The 20,982-nt window shown below is 37.3% G+C and overlaps 1 protein-coding gene across 5 annotated transcripts in view; it reads right to left on the reverse strand.

Annotated features, from left to right (window-relative positions):
- Positions 1-3,974: 3,974 nt before the first annotated feature.
- Positions 3,975-20,982, reverse strand: part of CDH7 (cadherin 7) — a 129,164-nt gene continuing 112,156 nt past the window's right edge. For all 5 annotated transcript variants that reach the window (XM_058691855.1, XM_058691856.1, XM_058691854.1 and 2 more), the window contains one exon: positions 3,975-11,859. In XM_058691855.1, coding sequence (XP_058547838.1) covers positions 11,366-11,859 — 494 coding nt within the window. In that variant the 3' untranslated portion in view covers positions 3,975-11,365. The remainder of the gene's footprint in view (positions 11,860-20,982) is intronic.

A 20,982-nucleotide genomic window follows, 5' to 3' on the forward strand; every position in this document is an offset into this window, starting at 1 on the left:
TATCCAGAGAAAATTGTCTAGCAGGTGTGCAGTAATAATGTCTAACTCAGCTGTTGTCTCACCAGAACCTGTTTTACAGTAGAAGCTCAATGAGCACTTCTAAAATAAAGAAGAAATGTTTAGATTTGGGAAAGCCGAATTGAAAAGGGAGGAGGGATTTTGACATAACTTAAGACTAATTTGAGTTACAGTTTTCAATTAATACTCTACTTTTGACCAGCATTTTTTGCATCTCTCCTTAACAGTGTTAGAATAGGTTCAAGAACTATAGGCATCTTTTCCTATTTGTGTGTGTGTGTTTATTTTAATGTTTATTCATTTATTTATTTATTTTTTTGAGAGAGAGTGTGAGTGGGAGAGGGGCAGAGAGAGAGAGAGAGAGAGAATCCGAAGCAGGCTCCAGGCTCTGAGCTGTCAGCACAGAGCCTGATGCAGGGCTTGAACTTATCAGCCATGAAATCGTGACTTGAGCTCTAGTTAGACGCGTAACCAACTGAGCCACCCAGGGGCCCCTATTTGCTCGTAGAGTAATAGTTTTCAAGAGGATTTCAATTACAAACATGTGATAAGACTATTTTGTAGCAAAGCTATCTCTTGCCTATTAATGTTAGTAGCATTTGTTTTTAAGTCAGTGTGTTCAGTACTGGATGTTCATTTTTAAGGCAGAGTTTCTTATTCTAACCCCTATCTATAACACGTAAATCTCCAGTGTTAAGCTTTACAACTGCCCAAATGTCTATCAGGAATTCCTTTGCAGTCCTGTTGTGTTTGCGTATACACCCCTGTCGTGAAATAATATTGAAAACTTAAAGATCTGCCTACATAAATGTGACTATACACCCATTTCACATATTTTCTCACCTAAACACTTCAGAGCTAAAGAATCATGTTTTTATAGATTTACTCCCTCTGGCCACATGTTAACCTAGAGGGAAGCAATAAGTTTTAGTCACCTATAATTACGTACCGTTGGATGCACAATAAATATACATATACATTGGTGAAATGATAGTATTGTGATATTAAGCTTCAAATTATGAGCAATTGTAATAGTGTTAAGGAAAAATGGTCTTAGCCTCATTCAGGTGTCTGGTCCATCCCATGAAGTTTTTGGAACATTGGCAAACTCATCGAAACTCTTTGAGTTACATTTTCCTTGTAGGTGAAATGGTGATAATAATACACATCCTCAGAAAATAGATGTGCAGTGATGGTAAAATTTACTTCATATAAATAAGTTTCTTAAGGAGCATTTATGTGATTTAAGCCTCTCCTGATATAATTATGTATAACGAAAGTAATACTCCACAATACATATTAAAAATAAGAAATACTCTTGGGGAACTTGGGTGGTTCAGTCAGTTAAGCGTCCGACTTCGGCTCAGGTCACGATCTCACAGCTTGTGAGTTCGAGCCCCACGTCGCACTCTGCGCTGACAGCTCAGAGCCTGGAGCCTGCTTCGGATCCTGTGTCTCCCTCTCTCTCTGCCCCTAACCTACTCACATTCTGCCTCTCTCTCTCTCAAAAATAAATAAACATTAAACAAATTTTTTTAAATAAGAAATACTCTCATTTTTTAAAAATTTTTATACACTATTGCACTAATTATCTTCAATTTAGAGGCTAGATATTAGCCTAAGTTTCAGACTAAGGAAAATGAATATGATCCATTTTTAGGCTTATACAAAAGAGACTTTTCTTTGGTCCCTTTCATATGATCATAGGCATACGTACAGTCCACCGCCCCATCAGGACCTAAAAGACTAAGTTTCATTAATTTCTTCTGTCTGCTGAGGGAAATAAGTGGCCTCAAGTACAGAGGTTAAGGGATCTCTGGCATAAAACCCTGGACTTGTTACCTTCTTATGAGACTAAGTCCTAGTAACACCACACCCACCTCTGACCCTCTTTTGATGCTCAATAGAAAAGACAAAAATAGTAGCAGCAATTTTTACGTGAATCTAGCACTGACAGAATCCACTTGGTTCCCAAATTGTGAAATGGCAAAGCACGGTTCAATTGTATTTATAAAATTTACAAATGAATACATCTGTGACCCCCTAGATGTGGTACAGGGCCAAACTAGTAACTGACATATCACCAGAGAGTTGAAGAATGACTTAATCCACACCCGGCTGTGTTTCTGGCTGTAGGACACTTTAATAAATGGATTTTTGGAGGCTAAGGGGGGCAGGAAAGAGTACCTGGAAGGAACATAATGACCATTTTCATTTATGCCACGTATATCCTTATTACGTTGCATCTTTTCTGTCCAAATCTAAACAAACTCCCTGTATCAGAGGAAAGACTTAACGTTTCACTTTGATCTTCAGTAACCACAGATGAAATCATCTGGACTCCCTAGAGAGAGGAGACAAATTAAAACACAGAGCTTAATTTTAATTTATCTAGCTTTAACTCACATTGCTTAGGCATCCTGCTCACTTTTCATAGGTATGCCCCAAGTTTTGATGAGGGTGCACAATTTATTTTCACTGGCATTGAGGCTTCATTTATAACAATATTTGTTAAGTGGACCACCAAGCTGAATAAATGAAGCTGTGAACCACAAAGAGTGTATAGCTTGTTGTAGAGTCAGGGGCCCAGGAAGCCTCTGGCAAAGTGAAACCATCATTTGAAGATGGGAGTCCAAAAAGGCAATTGAACATCGTGTTGAAATTGAGTAACAGAGATCACCATGGGTCAAGGGATGCTGGACCTCCACATTTTATCCTCATCCCTCGTGCGTTTATAGATCACAGCTTTTTGTCCTCTCGCTATGCCACAGCCTAGGTCATTTCTTCCAATCTATTTTTTAGTTTACTGAGTCTCTCTTGTGCAGTGTGAAATGGTACAGGCACCCCATCTGCTTTCTAGCTTCAAGATTGAATTATTAATTTAGAGATGGACGCTTGGGTTCCTTTGCAAGTATACCTCCATGATTGGCAACGTCTTTGTTCATGTGTTATTCTCCCTTTTATTTCCCAAAACGTTTTATATATGGCTCGCTTTTTATTTTTGATAATTACAGTATCTGAAGTTCTTGGGGGTTTCTGTGAAACCTCTCATTCATGCGTCTGGTGATTTTCATTGTTCATTCATATTTGGCTAACAACAATCTGGAACGAAGGGCACAGTTGGCCTCGAGTGATATTAACACCTTCGTGGGTGCTGGCTTCATTGTAGGTGTCTTGCTGCCTTCTCCAAGCTCAGCACTGGGTGACAGCTGTCTGCAGGGCAACTTCAGCGTTCGTGTTTGCTTACAGTTCATCTTCAATGTATTCAGCTTTTTCTTTATATATATTTTTTTCTTTTTGTGAAAGTATAAGGCTTTTCAGGATTTTCCTTACACTCCTGAGAGCCAACAACGCCGTAAAAAGTATAGAAATCTGCAGAGAGGGTGCCCCTCAGAATATCTAGTTTGCTATACTGCTACAATCTGGTACATTCTTAGGTCGATGGACCCCCTCAGAGAGATAATAGGGGATGAATAGAGTTGAAATGTCAGATTACTGACAATATCAGTATTTGTTTTCTTGCTACTTTTAAACATACAATTTAATGTCATTTCCCCAATTAGAGATTTAAAAAAAAATTTTTTAAATAAAGAAGTCTTACACTCTTTGGAAGGAATCTAAAGGTTAATTAAGATTGGCGAGTCTGATTTTGAAATGAGTTTCAACTGTCTTCTTACCCTTACAAACCAGAACATGTTTTTGTTTGTTTGTTTGTTTGTGTTTTTGTTTTTTTTGAAGGTCTACAACAGTAGAAAATATAACGGGCAAAATATTTTTTTCTCGTATTTTCTCTACCACTTACTTTTCACATTTTCTTGGGTAAGTTATAATTATTCTGGGTTTCAATTTTTCTCCATTATAAAAGGGATAACGATGCCTTCCTTGGGCGATTCACAGGCTTGGAAGCAAGTTGAAACCACATATTACATTAGATCTTTCTGAAATTTAAAGTGACATATCTCTGGAACATTTTTATTAACAAGATTTCACATAAAAATCAGTCACTTAGAAGAAAACATCAAACTTTAACTACAACAGAATTCATTTTATGTACCAAGAAGTCAAGACGTAAAAATTAGAAGCCAACTTGGGATTACTATCACCGTTGAGGAGCAGGACTAAACAGTGAGCCACTGCAGACACAGATGTTTGTCAGGAATTTGGGAAATTGTTTTATTCGGCAATTAATTTGCAACACAGCTTCTTAATATTTTTCAACCCAGCAAAGCACACATCAAGAAATCGTGGCAATAAACTGAACTCTCATAATGCCACTGCCTGGTTTCCCAAATTGATTCATATTCATTGGGTGTTTTGTATACAGCTATTCACTTGTATAGTTATGAAACTGTACTTTCCTTTATCTACTAAAAAAATCTCAAGTACTTAGTACTCAAGCAGACTATCTGCCTGAGAGGCAGTGCTTGATTTGAACAAAAATCATCTCTTCAGGTTCTGACATACATCAGACTTCAAGTTTTTGCATGATGTCTCATTGCCCAGGCTAAATGGAACTACATTTTCAGGATGGATTTTTGCGGTTAATTGAATTAGCATTTTAAAAACTAGGTTATATCCATTTATTCAACTGACTCTTACGTAAGTCAAAACATTGCAGAAAAAGCATTCATTTTTTTTCATATAATTATAATAAAGCCTCATGAATAGTCATTAATAGTTTCATTGAAAGTTATCTTGTATATTTTACTTACATGAATTGCTCATTTCTCTTTTTATAAAAAAAAAAAAAACTGGAATCTAAGAACAGCTTTACAAATGTACAGTATCATTTTTCAGCATTCCCACATAATTTGATTATGGAGATTGCATCTAGCAGTCATAATTACCTTGAGAGAATGTTAAAAGCCATTTACTCCATTTAGCAGGTAACATTTAGATTGTGTTGGGGGGGCATGTGTGTATGCTCATATATAATGTTAAATATGTATATGCAATTTGAAACATAATATACATTAAATTTGTCTAATGAGTTTTTTTCCTTTTTATTTTTTGCCTTATAAAATCATTGCAGATAAATTGCAATTTCTACATACCTGTTTTATAAAACTGATTACTTTTGAAATATTGATCATATTTGATGTATATGCCAGATCTTGATGTTAAAAAAATAGTGTCTACGCACAAGAAAAATACAGCTTGAAACAGTAGTGGAGCATATCATTTTTATGGCTTATAAAAATAAAAACGATTAGCAAAATTTCATGAATTAATGCAATAAAAATGCAAGAGTTAATGTCCTTGAGTATGAGTATGCCATACTTCTCAACACTCTCACTAATTCCATAGCTATTAATGCGTATGTTTAGAATGGCTGTTCATACGAGCTTCAAATAACCAGATAACTAATATCTAAAGTTGAGGAGAAAGTTTATTAGCACTCATTTTACGAGTAGATTATCACTGACAAAGCAATAGTATCCTATGCATATTACTTTTTAATCTCTGATGGCTTCTTTGTTTATAAAAGGCTAAAATAAGCAAGCTTCTGTAAGATATTGGAAGTGGTTTTAGGTCATCAAAACAAGAGCACAGGATAGTTTTCATGTAAAGTCAATATTATGGTACCTTAGTTCTTTGAAGTGTATAAATTATTAATTATACATATGTCGCTCATGACTGACAAAACCTTTGGGTTCCCTAGAACCACACTGTATTTCCTCTGGATGTTCTAGAAGATGGTGTACTTCTCTGTTCCCGTATATTTGTGATCTGTAATGAGGCTGCGATCAGTGGAAGGCCTTCGTCTTTCACTCCGTCATGATCACGAGTAGGGAATATTGTTATTTATTTGTAATCCCCTGCCCATACGGCTATCCTTAATTCTTATTAGTGACTGAATTGGTTTGAATTATACCTCAACCTTTAAAGATCTTACAAAAATGATTGTTTTTGAGGAGTGGCTTTAATCAATTATGCCAATTTTCTCTGAAAATGCTTTCCCAATTTAGGATACTAATTGCATACTTTTTTTTTTTTTCCATTAATGCATGTTTCCAAAAACAGACATTATCTGTATTTACTACGTAACAATACATATAATCAACCTTATCATATAATTTCCATAATTTTCCATAATAAAGCCGTACATTTTTTTGTTTTTACAGCATTTTACAGTTTACACAGCACTTTCAATTAATCAGCTCACAAGCCTTTGAGACGGGATAGTAATTAACTCAATTTTAATCATGAAGATATAAAGGTTCAGAGAATTAGAATGGCATCCAGGGCATAGCAGAAATGTGCTAGAACTGCCTTCTGACCCAGATTTTATAACCACAGACCAGGGTTACTTCGTAGTACAACACACTGATACTCAAGGCCAAAGCTCAGTGACATTCCACAATAAATAATTCAAACTCCATAGTCTGTGTTAACAATGAGATCACATCTACACAATAAAAAGAAAGTGAGCCAATTATTTAGATAGTTCAGCTAAATGCTTTCCCCTTAATACCAAAATCCTTCTCCTTAAGTTAAAATTTTAAAGCGAATAAAATATTGCTCCCTTCAGTCAATATCAGATATTCTAATCTTATGGCTTATTAAGAATTTGCCAAATGACAGTAATATGTTGGCAGTAACAAGGTAATGTTAGACCAGTTTTCTAAGATTGCTTCAGACATTCTTTCCGATGCCCCACCCCCTCCAATCTCAAACACCCGCGCACGCGCACGTACACACACTCACGTGACCTTTTACAGTTCACCTCTGAGCCTGTACAAGATAGCATAACAAAAAAAGTGTCAGAATGCCACACGCTTGAAAAATTACCCCTGGAAATGGACTTTACAATGGCTGCCAAATCAGCATCAAGTCTCGCTTTTCTCAAGGGCTTATCCCCATCTCTGAAACAATTTCAGTTACACTCAACACGTAAATGCAATTACTCCTTCTTTTGCTCTTTGGGTTGTACCGATGAGGAGTCAGCTCACACAACTGCATTTGTTTTGCCTGCCAAGCTTTCCACACACCATCGTATATACATAAAATATACATTACGAATACTTTTTAAAAACTGCATAATGAAGACCAGATAACCAACACAGACTAACAGAAAATGAAATTCATTCCCTGCTAATTGTCATATACACTGTGCCGCCAGCCATCTTGGACTGGAAAGAGTTAAAAGTTGAAGCTCTCTTTTAATCAACTTTAATGAGCTCATCTGTAAATAAACCTTTCAATAGTGATTTAAAAACAATGAGGTTAATTAAAACAGTTTGCCAGTCGACTTCAAATCAAAATTGAAAATTGGAGATTGATATTTCCAGCTAGTGCTTAAAAACTGTAAAACATTTAGATGGTCTTTGCCTTTTGCAACATATTTCTACTTATTTTAAGATCCCTCCGATTTTAGATTTGGATGTAACTATTTGCACGTAAGTTCTTTGGACATGTGGCCCGTGACACAAATGATACTGGTATCTTGCATAACTACACTTTTTACATGAGAATAATTGCTGGATCCTGCTCACCATCCAGTGTAGTAAATGTAATGGTGCATGAAGTTAAAATAATTTAAAACATTCTCAGAGGGTGGAGTGAAAAGGCAGCTATTGTTACCTGAACATGATTACTTCCTGCCTGTGTTTGGCAGCTACCTGACCTCAACCGAGCCTCCAGTGAGCTTCTTGTCAAAGGAAAGTTTAACAGCTTCATCTACGTAATTGCTTATAGAAGGATCTACTCATTGCCTCCACAGAGCTGATCTTTTCTTGTTTCTCCTTCTTAATTTGGGTCTGCAGTTGACCTTAGAGTATTGCTTTAACAGAGAAACTGACCTGTGAATCCAGAATGATAATTCAGACTTGATCTGCAAAAGCCCACTCTCTTGATAAGATTTAGTTTTCGTATTCTTTACGCTGACTTAAAATTATGCCGTGATAATTCAGAATTGGGGCTTGGACATATCTCCTTGACATAAACAGTAACAAGTAAAATGCAAATATATTTTTTAAGTTTATTTATTTTGAGAGAGAGTGAGAGAGAGAAAGAGCATGAGTGGGAGAAGGTCAGAGAGGAGGAGAGAGAATCCCAAGCAGAGAATCCCATGCTCTGCATGGAGCCTGATGTGGGGTTCCCATCCCATAACCACGAGATCACAACCTGAGGCCATATCAGAAGTCAGATGTTTAACCCACTGAGCCACCCAGGCACCCCATAAAATACAAAAATTTTTAAGAAATTAAATTGTTCAAAACTATGCATTACTTTGTGCGCTTTGAGTTTCTAATGGTGCCCCTATATGGACAAATGGAAAATATTTAAATTTATGGACTTTCCAGACCACTGTCTGCACTTGAAATTATCAAGCCATTGCTTCCTATAATGAAGTGGGTCCTATTTGTAGCTCCAAGGATTATTATTTAATACTCCATTCATACTATATTTAGGATCATAAAGTTGCCTTTATAAAGCAATTTAATCAGTGAAATGTTGGTGAACATTTAATAAGTGGCTCTTCAGGAAAAAAAAAAATTTGCTTATTTCCATGGTGGTCTAAATCTTACTACATGGTTAACTTCAACCCACCAAATGATATCACCAGAAGGGGGATGGCGAAGAGACGTACGTCATTGGTTCTTGGGAGCCGGTTCTGGCTGGTTCTAATACACCACTGAATTTTAGTGACTAGATAATAGGGATCTACTTAAATGCTTCTGGAGAATCTCCTGACTCGGTTTAACATGGATTTTTTTTTTTTTAATCAATTATTACAGGGTCTGGTTTTAAAACACAGCCTCTCAAGTGTTATGGAGATAATCATATATGGCACTGGATTTCGGAAGGGGGAAAAAAACCCCAAAAAACTAAAATAACAAACTCACCCCTGTTACCGGTAAGCTTAGATAGAAAGCCTCATATAAATTTCATCTAAATTAGGGACACACTCTCAGCCATCTCAAGTATTTTTTTAACAATCCCACTGAATCAAGTTTAGTATCTGTCTTGATGTCATTGTCCACGCATAAAAGAGCAAGGGGGTATAGGCAAGAATTTCAAATCTTTATTTAAATTTAAGCTTTTCTTTTCCCAATCTGTGATCAGCAAATATGAAAAAAAAAAATAAAAGTATATATATATATATATATATATATATATATATATAAAAGTATATATATATATATATATATATACTTAAAAACAAGACAAAGGTGAATGATGTGATTATTCTTTTCTAAAATACACTCAAACCTCCATTTAGTGATCTGTGCAACAATCAGTTTTGACATCATCATCCAAATGCACTAAACGATTTTGTCGTCCTGCAGACAACAGGGGATTATTACAAAACTGTCTTTTCAGCACCTTGCTGATTTAACGCCTACATAGTTCTTGCACCACACTTTGCTTTTATTGACTTGGGTACGTGTACTATGTATTTTTTTTTTTATTCGAAAAACTTACATAGGGGACTAAAAGTCATGAACAGAATCTTTTACTGTTATGAGTTTTTCACATACATGTATATTAATACAGCAAGAAGCATATCTATCTAGTCCCACAACAATGTTTACAAACCTGTATTCAAATGAAAGGACTGAGTGCAGATGGTCAGCTTGACAGACTTATTTCTTTTGTGATGAGGCTGAGGGCCATCTTCACCTACTTTATTTCTAAGGATGAATCGTGAGTCTACAGAATCCTGGTTTCTCCTCACGTCATCAAAATATGAATATTCTGATTCCAGTGTTTGTCTTTCAGAAAGAAGCACTTTTAAAATGCAATTTCCTCTACAGGGTCCGCTAGCTGTAGATTGATTAGGAACCCAATAAATTATTCTGAAAGAGAGAAATGAAAGAAAAAAGTCCATTCTTATTTCAATATATGCACATTGAGCTAGTACTATTCTAGGAAAAAGTGATAGGTGGAAATATTGTTTTAGTCATAAAACTCGTATTCTAAGAATCCCATCCTAAACACACATGATCACTTGAAATGGTCTCCTCATCTTGGCACCCTCTAAACCAATATGGACCTTCTACATTGCTTGGTTAGTTCTTGAGGAAGGTGTGTGCGCGTCAGAATTTAAAGACGGATTTTGAAAATTGTAACATCACATTAAGGTAGTGTTAAAAAACAAACAAACAAACAAAAATAAACAGTCTTTTAGTCAATACGGTTACAGCCAAAAAGGTTGGGGAAAACAAATTCTTAAAAGTCTTTGGAGCATAGAGAACTTGTGACTTTGAAAAATAAATCTTGCATCCAAAACAAATCTCAATTCTGAAATCTTCCCAAAATACAAATATTTTTATTCCACTGTTTGGTACATTCTAATGGCTCAGATGAACATCTTGTATGTCCTTGTAGCCGGGATCCTCTCTGAGATGTGAAAAGGGCTCAACTGCTCTATTTTCTTCTCCATATCCATGCTTCATTCCCTTCATTTAGCTCAGCCTGGAGAAAAATCAGCATGTTCTGACGAGCTTAGTTCTATGAGGCAGTCAGATGGACCTGAATTTCGTGGAGATCGGAGCTCCAAAATAAATAGAACACCATGTATGAAAATAAAAAAAAAAAAAAAAGAAAAGATAGTCTCCTGTATAAATCAGAAGAGATAATAAAAATCAATGAATAGACAGCAACTTTTTTTCATACCTCCACAAGCAGCTCAAAAGGAATGATTTACCTTTTTTTTTTTTTTTTTTTTCTTATTTGGAACCCTTCGTAATTTATTTGCTAAACAACGGTTTATGTTGCCTGAAACCAAATTTTATCGGTTTGTATTGGAGGACCGGGGAGGATTTTCTAAGAATTTATATACTGCTAAATAAAATATATTTGCTAACCAGCAGCAGTAAGCTTGCGCTGGATTCTGTAATCTAGCAAGCGAAAAGCATCACCGCAAATTATACTGGTCCCGGGTTTTGAGTCGCGAGAAGTTCTAGGACATTTCAATGGCGCATCGTGTGTTGTTCTTCTCACTGGCAGTACCGTGAAGGTTTGTACGGGGCACGCTTGGGTCACGGACAACACAGGGCACTACTCGCTCATAGAGGTTGGGTGCTTTGCAGGTATCTGAGAGTTGCTATCTATTCACAAACCACTGAGCATTTCGTTTTATCAAAAAGCCTTCGAATGCTCAGAGTCTGTGGTCAGTGCAGTCCCTTGGGTAAGTCTAATGGAGATACACTTCACCAAGGCCAAAGCCCAAACAGTCAAAAATGGAGAAACATGTACAACCGTTCTGTCTCGTAAGCCGAGTTCTTGTTTTCTGTATGTAGTGGGTTGTTTTGTTTTGTCTCGTTGTTTTGCCTTGTTTCGTTTTTGCTTTTATTTATTTATTTTTTTCTCCAGTACATTTCAGATTAAGGTTCCGGGGCTATGAGTACAAACTCTCGGGGCCGGTGCCATACATATCTGCGAGTCGTTTAAAGCGAGGCCCCCAGTCACTTAGGTAGTCGTAATTCTGATCAGAGTTCGAGCTGATGGAATCTAAGGAGCTGAGCGATTCAGCCACTGAGCCATTTCCTTCGAACGCGTACGTCTGCAAGGAGTCATAGGGGGGAGCACAGGGGTCCACGTCAGCTTCTTTCAGCCTCTCCCAAATAAATTCTCGAAAGATGACGTTGTCTGGGATGCTTTTAAAAGTCGGTCGACTCAAGAACTGAATTTCTGGAGTCACATCCCTTCGGGTCTTGGTATCTCTGATGACATTGAGGTTCCTCAGTGCGGCCATGTCAAAAGCTTCTGTGTCTTCCTCTCCCCCACCTTCATCGTCGTATCTCACAATATTTTCTCGGATATCTCTCTCCTCGTCGAAAATGAGAGGCTCTTTTTTCCGTCTTCTCATGGTGACGATGAGGAGGATCAACACTAAAACGAGACAGGAAAGGAGCAGGTTTCAGTAAATGGCCAACTGCCCCTTCATCATGGTGAAATCAGGCCTATGATCCCGACTTAAAGATTTTCTGCTCTTTAAAGCGAAATGAGTTGGCCACCTACGTGCATGGGAATTCACAGCGGCAGAAGTGCTAAAATTGCTAAAATGCGTTTAAAGTAAGGACACTTTTAGACATCAAGAAACCCTTTTCCACACCTGTTCGAAATTGATGTCTCCCGCTTTAAGGCAACCTGCAAAATATTTGATAGAGCAAATTGAAGGGCCAGTTCAGGAGAACTATAATGATTTCAAAGCTATGCAACACAAAGTGATTTTTTTTTTTGAACTCCTTAATTGCTGGAAAGGCAAAATGACTTTCATAAATGTTTTAGGTCTAATTTAACAACGGCAATTTCAGAAGGAAATGGATTTTAGCATTTGGTCAGGTTCTTTGAAGAAATGCCTAGTACTTGTCTAAGAAACTCCGCTGTTAAATAAAATCCAGTATGTCAGACCATATATGAAGATTAAAAAAGCTTTTCTATAGTAAACTGAGTCTCACTTTCAGGATGAAATACTGAACTTGGTCTTTATGCGTTAGACCTGGAAAGAGATTATAGCTTGTGAGATTTTCAGCTTAGCCAAAAAGAGATTTATCAGAATAATTAATAAAGCACATGGTTATACTGGAAAGCAAAGGACAACAGATACACTGGCTGTTACTGGTTTTAAACCACCTGAATATACTTCTTGTATTTTCAATAAGTACATGCTACTAAGAAAGATTCTGCTCTGCTCAGGCTATGAGTGACAGAATGCTAGCTGGATTGGGAACATATCAGATTTCCTCGCTACTTGATTTAGTTAGAGTGAAAAAAAAGAAAGTATTCTTGAATTTTGGAGTTCAAAATATATAAAGAATTATCTTAAATTACCTTTCTATTACATCAGCCAATTTTTTTTTTCTTGAAGATCTAAAAGGCCCAAAGTAACCATTACTCTCAGCCTATTTAAAAAAAGACATTTGAAATATTTATATTTACAATATCTTAAGAGGTCTTAGTTTGGCATTAAGAATACATTTGAAAATAAAAAAGAATAAATAAAACCAAGGAGGACATCACTGTAATTCAGAGTGATTAAAAGCAATGACTAGGTGAGACCTAGTCCATCCTGTCTCAATCTGCTTTAACAAAGTTCTAAGCACTTACTTTTAAATAAGTCCTTTTCTGTTGTAATGTGGTGGCGTGGGCCTTGAATAAAAGCCCAGCCTTTTCACATATTAGTTAGCTGGGTGATCTTGGGCCAGTACTCAAATTTACTGAGTCTAGCCACATGTGATAATTATAGGCAAATGGTCCCAGGGTAGAGACTGGGAGGGGGTGGGGGTAGGAGGCAGGGGAGGGAATGTAGATAGAGTTAGCTGAATGCCAGGTACTTGTTTGTGTGCAAAAGTGAAGTTTTCATTGTTATCTTCTGGTCAACTAAGAACATCAACTCAAAATTTCTCCTCTGACCGAGGAGAAATAATGAAGTTAGGTACAAAGTAGAAGGTGCAGCAAATCTATGGCAAGGCACGTGCACTAAAGATTAAATGAGAGACAGAAGAGGCAGTAGAGCGAAAAAGGAAGGTCTACAAACAAGGTCTATCGTTTGACCCTCAGAATAGCTCTCTGGGGCATGTTACGTTCTTGTTTGACAGCTGTCTTAGGCATCTGAAACAACCTGCCTGTGGTCATGAAATGAATGCAATAGGTAGGAACGATGTGTTCTCCAGTTCCATCGGCCTCAAAGCCGGTGCACTTTCTAGAACACTAGGAGCTTAGTACTTCCATAGACGGTAATTCAGACACAAGCCAAGAGCTCAAGTGACCATTTGCCAGTTCCGAGAAAGGCACACCAGTACCTTTTAACACATACGAGGAAATAACACTTTAGATTTCTGTATAAATTTAGCTTCTGAAACTTTTTTACATAGTTCCCCTACACCCAAATATAGGTAATTGAAACAGAAAGAAAGAGGGGCCATATCATATTACTGGAGAAGTCAGATTAAGACAGAGAATGGAAAGTGAGTATCCGAGAGAGCCATGATGGGGGGACAGGTGGAGGGAGGGACGGGAGAAATCTCTAAGACATGTCGGAAGGAAACTGAGGCAGAGCAAATATCCAACCGGATGCAGAGGATAGAAGAAATGGATGGGCATAAGAGTGAATGAGGCTGTGAAGAGGGTAAGAATTAGGTGATAATTAGATGCACTTTTAATTTAAATCAGTATTTAGGCAAAATATTTCAAAATTCTCAATTCTCTTCATATAATGAACCTTGTCATTTATATATATGGTACATGATATATAATGTTTTATGTTATATACATATGTTATATAGATTTATACGTTATATACAAATAACATAAAGCCACCATTTCTTATATTCTGCTGTCAATGTATTTTTTTAAGTTTATTTATTTTGAGAGAGAAAGAGAGAGAGAAAACAGGCAAGCGGGAGTGGGGGAGGGATAGAGAAAGAGAAACCCAAGCAGGCTCTGTACTGTCAGCACAGAATCTAATGTGGGGCTCGAACCCATGTACTATGAGATCATGACCTGAGCTAAAGTCAGACGCCCAATCGACTGAGCCACACAGGCACCCCTGTAAATATTGTTTTGTTTTTTCTGCTGATAAACTTACTTTTGGATGCTCAAGTGTAGTGTTCGGTAAAAGTGAAACATGACAGAACCCACGGAATCTGTCAGCTTGTAGGTTCAGTACCTGTTAAGGATATTAGTATCTTATAGAGTTTATTTCATTTCTCAGTCTTGCCTCAAGCTGGGAAAAAAAATGAAGTGTTTTAGAAGGTTAGAGAATTTAACATTTCAATGACTTAGGAGAATATTAATTTCTAACTACATGAGCACATATAAAAAATAAAATTTAACCTTTACGTAGAACAAGTATTAACTGCTCTTCAGGGTCTATGGAGATAATCCCTGCATTAAAAAGAATATTTTCTGCTTAAGTAAGCACAAGATTATATAGTTTAGGAGGTTTTCCTCATCTGTCTTTTCTGTCATATGAAGGATACTTCTGAGTGCAGGCATAAAGAAAGATTTAGTCTAGACACGTGGAAGTTATAATGGGTCTGTGGCTCATGAATTTATATAGGTTTAACCAATGTGCATTAACCATTTCTTGTAGGCATTAGGTAGGATGATATAATGTTGAGCACAGAAGTAGACACAATAAGTTTTCTCAAGGAACTTATAATTAAATGGGAAGGCAGATATCCATCAAATAATGAGACAACTAAATGTCAATGTAGAACTGGGATAATTATTGCAAAAGAGGGAAACATGATCTTTTCAAGACCCACAGAAGAAACAGACCCATGCAAGGCAGATTTAAGTGAGGGTCACTGAAGGCTGGGGTTGGGGTGACGGTGGAGAGGTGATATGGAAGGTTACTCTTGGTACAAGCGAGCAGTCAGCAAAGGTCGGAAGTCAACAAAGCTGTGGAGCAAAGAAAGGTGGAGATGACCAATGCGGTCTGAGGCTGGTATGGTATGATCACACTAGTTTTTCAAAAACAATATAATTCAGATTGGACTGAGGATAGGAAGAAGGGCAGCGTAGATGTTAGCAAAGCAATTACAGTGCTATTGCAGCAGCAAAAGCATACTGTTAACTAAAATTTCTGGTTTTAGAATTCAGTTTTATAACATTCAACATTTTCTGAGTATCCCGGTACGTCGGCTGTGGTGCTGGTTTTTGGCAAAATCCTGATAAGGGAGGACCCCTGCATCCAAGCAGCTCCAACTTGGGAGCTGTATCTTTACAAAGAGAAATACAGTATGAATCATAATGCAGTTCACTGTGAGAAAGTGCAGACACCCACCAGTGCGAAGAAGCATACATACGAGAACAGCACCATTGTCCCACATTGAAAGAAAGAAAAGGGAAGATGGAGAAAAATACAGAAGTGTAAAATACACAGCATCCTATAAATTAGCGGGCTCCTATAGTCTCAACGTCACCGTGGTCTGTGCCAGATATTCATTTTCACTTAATCATCTTGGCAGCATTTCAGTGGAACCAGCCACGCTTCCTAGAGGTCAACCGTAGCGTTACTGGCCCCTGTGATTAAGAGGCCCCCTCTCTAATACACTTGCATCATCAAGTGTCTTGTTTTCTGAAAGACGGCAGACGCTTGAAAAGTCATCCCGATTAGCTCTTGAAACGCTTACAGGGTATTCTCAGCTACTGAGTTCAACACCTAGTGGTCATCCCCGAATCCCCTGCACGGGATGTTCTAAGCTTGCAAACACCACAATTCTCAACATCCAGTTTTGGTCCCCAGAACCTGGCAGAACGCTGCTGATGTGGTACAATTCTACCACAGCTTGATAAGCCTACTTATATTAAAGGAAAACCATTTCCCTGAATGTATTTAGTTATTTTTTAGCATATTTCAAATTTTGAGCCAAGTTCATTTTAAAGCACCCAGTCATGCAAACTACCATCAAATCAGTTCTTTTCCATCTGAGACCTCGATGAAAGGTTCTTTTTGTACATCAAAGTGGAAGTCTTCGTACCTGTTCGGCATCACTTTGTAAAGTTTAACCTGTTGTTTAGAGACTATCACCGAAGGTTAAAACCTAAATTACTTTTAATTCATTTTTTTTTTTCCACTGGGCAATTGATTTTCTACAACTGTAATCCCTATACCGTCAGTGAGTTTATTCCCCACAGTTGTATTTTAAGCACAAAAAGCAATATCTGATAGTAAATATGCACTCAATAAGTCTTGTTAAATTAATAAAGTAGGGGTTGGAGAGAGATGCAAATGGATCTCGGCATTATGAAGTTCAGTATTTTGTATACAAATAACTATTATGCAATAGATTATACAGCAAAGTAACATATGCTAGGTAAATACGTATGGAAAGGTGTACTTTGCCCACGATGTTCAGAGAAGTCTCACAAAAGAGAAAACATGATTTAAGACTTGAAGGATAAACCACCATCATTTAGAAACACTACTTTCTCTACGGATCTCTCTGAATCATCAGAATTTCTTATTAGTCAATAAAATTGTCTAAATCCTCGCTTGCTAACACAGCAGCCACTAGCTGCCTGTGGCTTTGAGCATTTGAAGTTTGGCTGTTCCTATCTGAAACACGAATTGAGATGTGCTTTCGTGTAAAATGCACATGTGACACTCAAGACATTGTTAAAGTGAAAAAAACATTTTGGTAACACGTTAAAATTATACTAGTTTATTAATAGCTCATTCAATTTGTTGTTAGCATTTCAGGTGTTTCTTGTTATTTTTACTAATGAGGCTACTCCCTGAAAGTTTAAATTGATGTAGTTCACACTTGTGAACCATAACCTACGTCTTCGGACAAAATAAAGATTCAAAAATACTAGAAAAATCTTAATTGCGTACGATCTTGATGTACGCTACTCTAAAACTTTATGGCCAAATGATGCATTGAACACCAAAACAGCTCTTGCACTACAATTATTACTGTGTCTATTAGGTGTAACTGAAAAGTGACTACTTTAAATGGAAAATCTGCTAGTATAATCTATATCCACATTCACTAATTTGTAAATGCTTATTCTATCCATGTGTGAGTAGAACTTAGCCCTTCGATAACTACTTTTTAACTCTTCACTGTCTTTTGATCCTCTTGATTTGCACCACTATTACTGAAAATCTGTTAGATGTTCTCTATTTGGCACTAATTACGTTTCATGAATTTTCATTTAATTTGGTGGCTTCAGATCAGAAACAACCATGACAGAGAAACATCTTAGTTCTTTTCAGCATCACTTCCAAGTTCCCACCACTTTTTCCATGCCTGGAACTCCCCCAGAGCTCCATACTCCCACCACAAAAAAATAGGTCATTAAGTGACAGTTTGCTAAGCAATGATTTATCTTCAATGGCACTCAATTTTATTGACTTCTTTTTTTTTTTTTTATAAAAGCAGCCTATTTCATATTTCCACATTCTTATATCCTAATTGCTCTGAAACCAGAGAAATCTGAATTTTTCTGTTATCTCCAAGACTAAGGTTACCAATGACCTTGACGGTTGCCCAATCCAGTGGGCACTAGTCAGCTCTATGTTTACATGGCATATCTATCATATTTGAAGTAGAACTTCAATGCAGAAACATGATATGGGTGAGTTTTTTAATACAATGTTACAGAAATTCTTATAGTTAAAAAAAATCTTTTTTTACTCTCTCCTCTCAAATCATGGTTTGTTGGTAGCTGATCTTCTCTAGGGTAATACTTATGGTAAATCTTCTTCAAATTCTGTACTTGGCTTCCTACCTTTTCATCCAATACTCTTTCTACATGAGCTCCGTGAAACCCAAGAATTCGACTACTTTCTATATATGGCGATTGGTGAGTTCTCTGACATATAAACCTCCCATCTGTCTCTCTAAATGAATCAGATCATATTCATAAATGACCGCTTGTGATTTTTATGAATGAAAACGTATGGGTTGCTTGGACTATGGTAAATACTTCTTATATGGCAATTATAATGTTTTAATGTTACCATCACTTAGCTTACACCTTTCTGTACAAATGTCTCTCTTCAGGTTTAAACCCGTTTACTTTAATCTGTTTCATATTTTGTGCTCTTTTCTCAGAAAGATCCCCTAACCCCAAACTAGAAACTTCCAGGTCACCTTTGCCTTGAATTTCACTTCCTCCCTGTATTTACCTCTTGCTCATTCCACCACTGTAATGAACCAATTATTATATAGTGTAACTCCTGGAATGTACCTCAAATCCCGTCCCTAAATCCACATTTACACTGAATCCCTGCCCCTATTGACTGAATATGTGGGCTTATATAAAATATTTTACTTAGCCCTGCCTCAGTTTCCTCCTCTCCAAAATGGAGATAATAGAATCAACTCATAAAAATTATCTTATAGTAACGTTACAAAGATTACGTTTATAAAGTCTTAAAAATATATACAGTAAGCACAATAATAGGTGATATGTGTTAAACTACTATAACAAAGTCTTATGCAACATAACGCCTATATCTCTGGGTCTTGCTAAAATTTGAGTCCTATAACTTGCACACTAAAAGCAAAAGCAAATTTTACTTGTACTCATGTGATTTTGCTAACTCCCTATTTATTTAGTTATTTGCTATCTATACTATTCTATTTATTGGATGGTAAAATAGAGACACCAGAACGATTCTTGAGGAGCTTAACATAAGTGGCAAAGACAGGAAAGTGAACAGGACATGTTAAATACTATTCACAAATTCATCCCTAAAGGCATTTCCTCCTACCTTTGCTCTATTAGGCCCTGGGAATACACTGGATTAAAAGAAAGGTTAAGATCAGTACTCTCAAGGTGTTCTTAAATTTGAGCAAAGCAAATAAACAGATGTACCAATTGTGATAACTGATCTAAAAGAAATACACAGGTTTCATGACAAGGAATCGCAGGTGTTTGTATAGCTTGCCCGGGGCACCCCCTGCTCCGGCTTCAACTCTTGGGTCATGGTGCCCCAAGCATGGCACGCCCAGGGATCCCCCCAGCTCACATCTGCTCTAGCTTCAGCCATCCCACTAAGGCAGCCCCGACATGACGTGACCAAGGATCCCCAGTTTCCCAGAAAATCAAAAACTAAAGTTCACCACCACTAAAACAGACTTCCAAAGAAAGTTAAAATGTCTTCCTTAAGGCATGCCTGAGTGGCTCAGTCAGTTAACCATCCAATTCTTGATTTTGGCTCAGGTCACGATCTCACGGTTTGTGGGACTGAGCCCCATATTGGGCTGCTGACAGTGTGGAGCCTGCTTGGGATTCTCTCTCTCCTACTCTCTCTGCTGCTCCCTCACTCACACTCTCTTTCTCAAAATACGCATTAAAAGAAAGGAATTAAAAACAAATTTAAGTGGAAAAGGCCATAACTAAAAATTAGAAAATATATGAAAGAAAAAAATCTCACCAATGAAGGCAAATAATACAGGTAGTGAATCAGCCACTTAAAAATCTAGTATGAAAATTAAAAAAAAAAAACAAAAGATGTGAAATATGTTATCAGCAACATAAAACGTGTGTGTGTTGGGGGGAGTACAAATGTACTTTTATTTTTATTAATATTTTTTAAAGTTTATTTGAAAGAAAGAGCGAGAGAGTGCATGAGCAGGGGAGGGGAAGAGAAAGAGGGAGAGAGAGAGAATCCCAAGGTTCCACACTGTCAGCACAAAGCCCAGTGAGGGACTCCATCCCACCAATCATGAGATCATGACCTGAGCTGAAATCAAGAGTTGGATGCTTCCCTGAGCCACCCAGGGCCCTCAAATGTCATACTTCCGGAATGCATTGGAAATTAAGCAACTATCAGCTTAAAATAGACTGCTATAACACTGGTGTATGTGAAACACATGGTAACCAAAACCAAACCTATAAAAGAACCTAATAAAACAAACAACTACAACAGGGGTGCCTGGATGGCTCAGGCAGTTGAGCGTCCAACTTTGGCTCAGGTCACGATCTCGTGGTTCGTGAGTTCGAGCCCCATGTCGGGCTTCCTGCTGTCAGCGCAAGCCCACTTAGTGCCTCTGTCCCCATCTCTCTCTGCCCCTCACTTGTTCATGTTCTCTCTCTCAAAATAACTAAACATTAAAAACAAAGATTCTCTTTATCCCTCTCTGCCCCTCTCCCCACTCTCTCAAATAAATAAATAGATAAAAAATAAAATAAAAATGGGTAGAAAACTTGAATAATTTTCTCAAATGACCTACAGATAGCCAGCAGGCACACTAAAAGATGCTTAACATCACTAATCACCAGGAAAATGACATTCAAAACCATAATAAGATGACCTCACACCTGTCAGATTGGCAACTGTCAAAAAAACCAAAAAATTGTTGGTAAGGATGTAGAGAAAAACAAACAAACTTTATACACTGCGAGTGGGAGTGCAAACTGGTGCAGCCATTACAGAAAACAGTCTGGAGGTTCCTCAAAAAGTTAAAACCACCGTAAGATGGAGCAAATCCACTTCTGGGTCTTTATCCGAAGGAAATGAAAACACCAATTCAAAGAGACACATGTCTT

This window comes from Neofelis nebulosa, chromosome 11 (assembly GCF_028018385.1).
Source record: "Neofelis nebulosa isolate mNeoNeb1 chromosome 11, mNeoNeb1.pri, whole genome shotgun sequence".
NCBI classification, from domain to species: Eukaryota; Metazoa; Chordata; class Mammalia; order Carnivora; family Felidae; genus Neofelis; species Neofelis nebulosa.